The sequence below is a fragment of the Dipodomys ordii genome, unplaced genomic scaffold (genome assembly GCF_000151885.1).
Source record: "Dipodomys ordii isolate 6190 unplaced genomic scaffold, Dord_2.0 Scaffold79, whole genome shotgun sequence".
NCBI lineage: Eukaryota > Metazoa > Chordata > Mammalia > Rodentia > Heteromyidae > Dipodomys > Dipodomys ordii.
The window spans coordinates 5,483,802-5,491,243 of record NW_012267295.1 but is presented as its reverse complement, the minus strand read 5'-3'; the positions used below and the strand labels follow the sequence as shown (position 1 = coordinate 5,491,243).

General features: G+C 52.2%; 1 protein-coding gene across 1 annotated transcript in view; it reads left to right on the top strand.

Moving 5' to 3' along the window:
* Positions 1 to 1,797: 1,797 nt before the first annotated feature.
* The window catches only part of Tom1 (target of myb1 membrane trafficking protein), a 35,094-nt gene continuing 29,449 nt past the window's right edge, over positions 1,798 to 7,442 (top strand). Inside the window, exon 1 of the mRNA XM_013024913.1 lies at positions 1,798 to 1,942. Within this exon, the coding sequence (XP_012880367.1) occupies positions 1,891 to 1,942 (52 nt within the window). The 5' untranslated portion in view covers positions 1,798 to 1,890. The remainder of the gene's footprint in view (positions 1,943 to 7,442) is intronic.

Sequence of the window (7,442 nt, the reverse complement as noted above, 5' to 3'; positions counted from 1 at the left end):
CTCACTAAGCATCTGGAGCAGCAGTGAGGGGAAAAGCATTTGTAACAGGTCTCATAGCATTCTCCAAACACTTCAAGGCAGTTTATATAGTGCACAGTAAGTATGTTGGCCTCATGGCCACTCAAAGAAGTAAACAAATGAATTCCACAAGGCATTTGCTTCCAAGGTTTCCATCATCCACAATTTGGGCAAAGCCAACATAGCCTTTCAGATGTAAAATTCATAGAAATCATGATCAATAATTCCTAAAGCACTCTGCAGTGGGAATACTAGCAATGCACTGGTTATTGGATTTATCCCTGTGCTTTTTTCAGAAGAGCCGTGACCAAGTGATCAAGTATCTAGTGTGTGGGTGTCATCTGACTACACAGCTAGGATGGTTGAAGATAGTAGAATCATAAATATGGGAAAGATGGTTGAGAACTATGTCCAATGCTGTAGTTGAGATCCAAGAAAGTCCCTGAGGATATAAATAAAATTGTACACTGGCCTTTCTTTCTTTTCTTTCTTTCCTTTCTTTTTTTCTTTCTTTCTTTCCTTCCTTCCTTCCTTCTCTCTCTCTCTTTCTTTCTGAAAGGTTCACAGTTTTTTGTACATTCTCAAAGAAGCCAGTGACCATTAAAAAAACAATGTGGTTAAAAAAAATGTGACTGACAGCAAAAACCTGGAAGTGGACTTGTGGCTCAAGTGGTAGAGTGCTAGCCTTGAGCATAACACTGGGGCCCTGAATTCAAGCCTTAGGACCAATATAAATGACAACAAAAACCTAAATGACTTGATAGAACAATGTTTTTTCCTTGCTGGTTTCTTTTCGTTGCTCACATGGAACAGCTTTTATAACTAAGCCCAGCTTTTTTGTGTTGTTGTTGGTCATGGGGCCTGAACTCTGCCCCTGGGTGCTGTCCCTCAGCTCTTCAGCTCAAGGTGAGAGCTCTACCACTTGAGCCACAGGGCCACTTCCGGCTTTTTCTGCTTATGTGGTGCTGAGGAATTGAACCCAGGGCCTCATGCATGCAAGGCCAGCACTCTATCCCTGAGCCACCTTCCCAGCCCCTAAGCCCAGCTTTTCTAAGACCTTGGGTTGTAAAGGTCTGCTACCTCGAAGACTCATCCCACTATAGTCTGGATGTGCCCCCCAAAGTTCACAAGTTATAAATGTAATCTCCAAATTCACAGGTAAGCAGTAGGCAGTGGGCATTTAAAAAAAAATGTGGTTGATCTAATTCCAGTATATAGAAGAAATGAAAGCTCGCTGTTTGGACCACAGCAGGACCAGGTAAAGGCCCCACTGCGCGCTGGCTTCGGGTGTTGGCTGGCCCGGCCGCAGGTCATTAAGTCTGCCCTTGATCTCAGGGGACAAACACAGACCTTCACTCCTGGTGATCTGGGCCGCAAAAGAGAGGTCTCATCCTGGTGCGAGGAGACCCGAAGAGAAACAGGAGTTTCTTCAGGACCGAGTAGCTGTCACCCTCTTAGGGTCATCCCCGACAGTTAAAGGACTGGAAACTAAGATACTGTGACACCCGCCCGAGCTCCTGAGACCCAGTTTCCAACTGGCTGCATGGACCTTGAAATCTAGGTGATACAATCACTCCGGAACGCGTGAGGGCGTGGCCATACGGGGCGTGGCTTAGAGACCTGGCCTCTCTGGCCCCGCCCCTCTGCTGGGAGTGACGTCAGCCGGCGCCGAGGGGCCGCGGCTGGGCCCTCGCCCTCCGCCGGCCGCGCCCTCCACGTCTTGGGGCGGGACCTGTGGCTGCGCACCGCAGCTCCGGCCCCGCCCCCTCCAGCACCTCCCGCGGGCCGTCCGGCGAGTCACGTGACGGATCGGCGGCGCTGGCGGTTGCTGTCAGCTGATTCCTGGGGTTGGTGGTAGTGGCAGCAGCGACGATGGACTTTCTCCTGGGGAACCCATTCAGCTCTCCAGTGGGACAACGCATCGGTGAGTCCCTGGGGCCCCGCACGGCTCCGCGGCAGAGCTACGCGCCAGTTTCGGCCCCCGCCTGAGGCATCTCCAGGTCACCCGCTGGGACTCGGAAAAGCAGGGAGGGCGGGGAGGCTAGCGTGTCGCTCCTCCGCTTGGCCCCGCCCACTCTCCCGCCCAAGCTTGATTGACAAAAGCGCGGACCATTACGAGGCCTGTCCTGGGGATGGATGCTGGTGCTCACCAATAGTTAAAGAGAGGGGGCGGGTCCGAGTGGCCGCAGCTCTGCCAATGTGAACGTGCTGGGGTCCCAAGTGGAGGGAGAAAGTTTTGGGGTTAAAGGGACTGAGCGGAGGGTGAGCAGGCGTTGGGCCGCGCCCGGCCTCTCGCGCGCGCTCCGTGTGGTCCCCGCCGCCCGGCTCGTGCGGGCTGCTTCCTCCACCGACCGCCTTGCTCTGGGGCCAGAGCTACGTGAGAAAGGCGGGAGCCCCTTCCCGGAGAGACGGAGGAGACGGGGCTTGGCGCCGGGGCGGCTGGTGCCGGGGCCGCAGTGCCGGGAAGCGGGCCTTGCCTTCCCGGGCTCGTCACCGACCAGCCCTCGGGGGGGCTGGCCCTCCTCACTCGCCTGAGCCCCCGCCGGGACCCGTGGCGCCCAGCTCTCCAGGGCCCGCTGTGTGTGCCTTGTCCGTGCCGTCCCTCTCCGCCTCTTGCTTGTTGTTAGGGGACAGTAACCCCTCGTGAGCGTGGCGTCCCCGCTGCTTGCTTACTCGAGGCTGGCGCTCTACCACTTGAGCCACATCCCCACTTCCGGCTGTTCGCTAATTCATTGGAGATAAGAGTCTCCGGGACTTTTCCACCCAGGCTAGCTTCGAACTGCGATCCTTACATCTCAGCTAGGATTACAGGTGTGAACCACCATCACCTGGTGTAAGGCTTGTTATTGGCACAGAGATACCAAGTGCGACCCCAGGCACCCAGGGGCCATCTGGGTGTGGTCCTGTCCACGCAGTACTGTGCAATTCTCTCTGCATCTTTCTGATGACTTTGAGCCCTAAGTCCACATTGCGAACGCTACATCTTTTAGATAAAAACATACCCTTCTTATGCCTTGGACACCAAACCTCCCTATAGTGTGCCATGCAGCTCTGTTACAGCCACCACCACAGCTCTCTGTGGCTGGACTTGAGGTCTGGCCGTCCAGGACATGGACAGCAGGACGCTCCCTGAAGCGCAGGTGCACACCCCACAGTGAGTCATTGTTTTGGAGCTGAAAAGAGAAGGCAGTTCTCCTTTCCTCTCCCTCCCTTCTCCTCTCCTTCCTTTCCCTTCTCTCTTTTCTTCTCCCCTCTCTATTTGAGACTTCCTATTTAAAAAGAAGTAAATCAATCTAGCTTCCAAAGCCAACCACATATTTCTGAGGTTCACTGGGTTCTGGTTATAGAAAACTCAGCGTCTCTTCTTACCTGAAAGATTACCTTTCTTAGGCAAGAAATATTTTTGGCTAAAAAGAATGCTGCTACCGCCCAATACCTTAGAGCACAAAGCAATTGTTACTGCTGAAGGCTTCCCACTTTGCTAACCCCATGGTTCCAATCAGCATCCCCAGAAGGGCTTGTTAAGGAACTAGAGGCTGCCTCTGTCTGGCCTCAGAGTTTTGGACTGGTGGGACTGGGAGAGGTGCCTAGAATTTGCATTTCTAACAAGTTCTCTGGGATGCTGTGGAGCTAGCTGACAGACTTCATACTGAAAAATCTCTTTTTGGACTCTATTCAAGAGAAGAAGGAGGCCTAAAATGAGGAATGTGAAGACTGACTCACCCAAGACCCCAAGAAATTGATAGAGAAGCTGAAATGAAATACACCGAGTCTCCAAAACTTGAGCTAAAGCTGAAGAGGCTCAGAAAGAGCTAATTGTGATGGGTATACCTGTAATCCCAGCTTTATAAGAGCTGAGCAAGGAGATTATAAGTTCAAAGCCAGCTTGAGCAATATAGGGAGTCTCTGTCAAAAAGAAAAAAGCCAGGGGGCTGGAAAGGTGGCTCAGTGGTAGAGTGCTTGCCTTGCATACATGAGGCCCTGGATTCGATTCCTCAGCACATAAGCAGAAAAAGCTGGAAGTGGCGCTGTGGCTCAAGTGGTAGAGCACTATCCTTGAGCTGAAGAGCTGAGGGACAGCACCCAGGCCCAGAGTTCAGGCCCCAGGACCAATCAAAAAAGAAAAGAAAAAAGCCAGAGGCTAATGGTTCATGTCTATAATCCTAGCTACCCAGGGGGAGAAGATCCGAAGATCACAGTTTGAAATCAGCCAGCCTCTTAGCTCCATTTAACCACCGAAGAGCTGTGGCTCAACTGGCAGAGCATTAACCTTGGGTAAAAAAGCTAAGGGACAGTGTCAGGCCTTGAGTTAAACCTCAATACCAACACATACACACACACACACACACACACACACACACACTTATACAAATCCATATCTTTTAGATGTTGAAGCTGAAGTATTGTAATTATTTTGTTTCTGAGATAGTGTCTCCAACTCCTGGGCTCAAGTGACCCTCCTCTGATGCCTGAATTTTAACCACTCGTGTTCCTGTAAACCAGGCCTCTCTTTGCTACAGGCCCTTGTTGAAAGGAGAGCACTGGCCTCACGAACTTCTCGTCTGTCTGATGCTGCTGGCTTCCCTGCCTTGGTGCCTGTTTCTGGGTCCCTGTGAAGAGCTTGTTCATCCCATTACCTCCTCCCTGAGACCTCCCCAGCCCCAACCACTTGGTTTTTTGCTCTCTCACATCCAGTGAGGGCCTCCCTCACAGGGAGCAGTTGAGAGCATGAATCCGCTGGTCCCCAGAGAGTACCTGCTCTTGCTGCCATCATCTGCCATCATCACCTACCACAACACTGTCTCCCTCCACCCCTGGACTTGCATAGTGTCTCCTCTTTGCTACACTGGACTTAGAGAGCAAAGGAACCACCCTTGCCTATCTGGTCTTCAGCAGCTGGCACCTAGAAGGAGGGAAGAAAGGAAGGTAACACTTTGTGAATAGGTGTATGAAAACATTGCGCTAGTACTTACATGTTCATCTTCCTGGTGGCTCTGTGAGATCTGCTATATCTTCCATATTCCCAGGAGTGAGTGTGAGAAAAGGAGCATTTCCCAGGGTCCCTCTGCTGCTCAGAGTCTGACACTCTCTAAGGATCCTCTTGTTCCTCGCTGCCCTGCCCGTCACCCCTCAGACCTTCCAAGATTTATGTTACTGAGCTCCAGAGTTTATAGGGCAGGCCCATGTGTTGGCACAACTTCCAGATCATCCACCTGTATCCAGTCCTAGGAAAGTGGCAGCTGGTGGGTGACCCACAGAATCCAGGATCTTAATACTAGAGGATATTGACTCAGCCCTGGACACTTAAATCCCTTCCCCGAGGTCTTCCCTGGCTCTGTTTTATAGACAGAAATCAGAGGCCAACCTCCTAGTTCTGTTTTCTATTTCTGTCAGCTCACTCTAGCACGTAGAATCCAAATTGCAGCTGGTTGATGAAAGCAAGCTGCAGACAGCAGAGACGGAAGGGGGACAGTGCCCAGGACCAGCCCCCAGGGGGCCAGGTTGTAGGAAAAAGGAGCTCAGAGCCTGAGTCTGGGCCCCTGGAGTACAGGGAAAAGGTGACAGGGGGCCCACAAGTGAGCCAGGAAGCCACAGACAGAAACGAGGAGCCCTGTTGGGGAAGATGGCTAGAAAGCATCGTGGGCATCCACGCCCTACTGTGGACACAGGTGGGAGGCAGGAGAGTTGGTTCTAGCCCAGGTCTGCTTCCACCTGTTTGAAGTCCCCACCCATTCCCCATGGTAACAAAGAGGAGCTACCTGATCTGTCCTCTAGGGTGAGGAGCAGCCGGGGCAGTGGGGATGGGGAAGGGGTGGTGCTACAGGGAGGAAGAAACAGACTGTTCAGAGAGGAAAAATGATTGCACAAAACCAAAGGGCAGAGGCAATTGGTGGGGGGAGGAAGGGCAGTTGAGTGCCCGTGAGAACTGCCAGCTCAGAGCCTGTCATCCAGAACTGGGCCGCCAGTTATGGTCTTGGGCTGCACAGAAGGCAGAGGGGGATGCCTGAATCCCGTAGCAGTGTGGACTTGCCTACAGCCCATCTATAAAGGCCACATGGTAAATCTGAGGCTTCTCAGGCCATATGGTCTCTGTCGGAAGGATGCAGCATGGCCATTATTGTGTAAGAACAGCCAAGGACAATAGGGAAACGAACAGGCAAGGCCGTGCTCCAGTAAAGCCTTGTGGGCACTGGAATTGAAGTTTATGTCATCTTCACAGGCCATGAACTCTTCATCTCTAGCTTTTGTTTCAACCATGTAGGAAAAAATAAAAAGTTCCAACTACCTATAGCTCTGCTCCATCTAAAAGTGGGCTGCATTTGGCCACTAGGCTCATAGGCTGCTGCCCCTCGGTGTCAGAGCAGTTGGCCGAAGTGATGAAGACACTGTTCCTCATAGTAGGGTCCCAAGGCACCCGCTCGTGATGCTTGCGGCTGCCTTGCCCGGCCTCTGCGCCGGAATCTCTTCTCTTCGCCTGCAGTGTGACCTGCACAGTCCGCACATCTTAACACTCCTGTTTCCTGGCTCATGAGTACAGCGTCCAGATTCGAACCCAGGGCTCTGTTCTGAAAATGACAGGTGACAATATCTAGACAGGCCTCCACAAGAGCCGGATGCACCGTAGAAAAGCCGAGGTGAATCTGCGTCGGTCCAGGTGTCTGCACAGCTTTGTTCCTAGAGCAAGTTACTTCACCTCTCTATTCTTCTGTTGCTTTAGCTATCTATGAAGTAAGTCTAATGACAGCACCCTTGAGCCAGGGCTGCTGTGAGGCTGTGGCATTGTGAAACACTTGTCTGATGCCCGCCCAACACAAGGTGCCTATGCGAGCTCTCCGGGGTTATTTGCACTGGCCTTGCCATCCTGGGGCACACTAGGAAGTTAGGGGCAGAGCTAAGGTGCCCACACAGAGCCCTGACACCCATGCAGCCTTTGTGTCCCTGGGGCAAGAGCAGTCCCCCGCTGAGTGGCAGCCACAGGCACCCGGAGGTCAGGTTTCAGGTTGTGGGTGGAGCTGTGCCCCCTTGGGAATGAAGGCCTTTGCCTGACTCTGGATGGAACTGGTAAATAGGTTTTGTTCTCCCGTGGAGCTCACAGAAATAAGAGTAAAGTCCCGGATTTCCGCTCCTCTTGCTTGAGAGGAAAACAAAAACCTTCAGTGTCTTTTAATTAGCTTGAGGCCATCCCCCTCCTGAGAAGCAGAGGGATTGGGGATGAGTTAACTCTTTACCTCCTTACCCAGGAGGTCTCCATCGGAGCCAGCAATCCTAGCTACGATTCTTCCTGTGCCCCACATAGGCTCTGCGTGACCCCATTTGCCACCTTTATTATTATTTTCCTAGTGTTTCCTTTAATTGGCTCGCTAATTTGGACTCGTACTGTGTAATTAGATCCATGAAGTCATGGCTCTGGTGAGTTAGCTTGT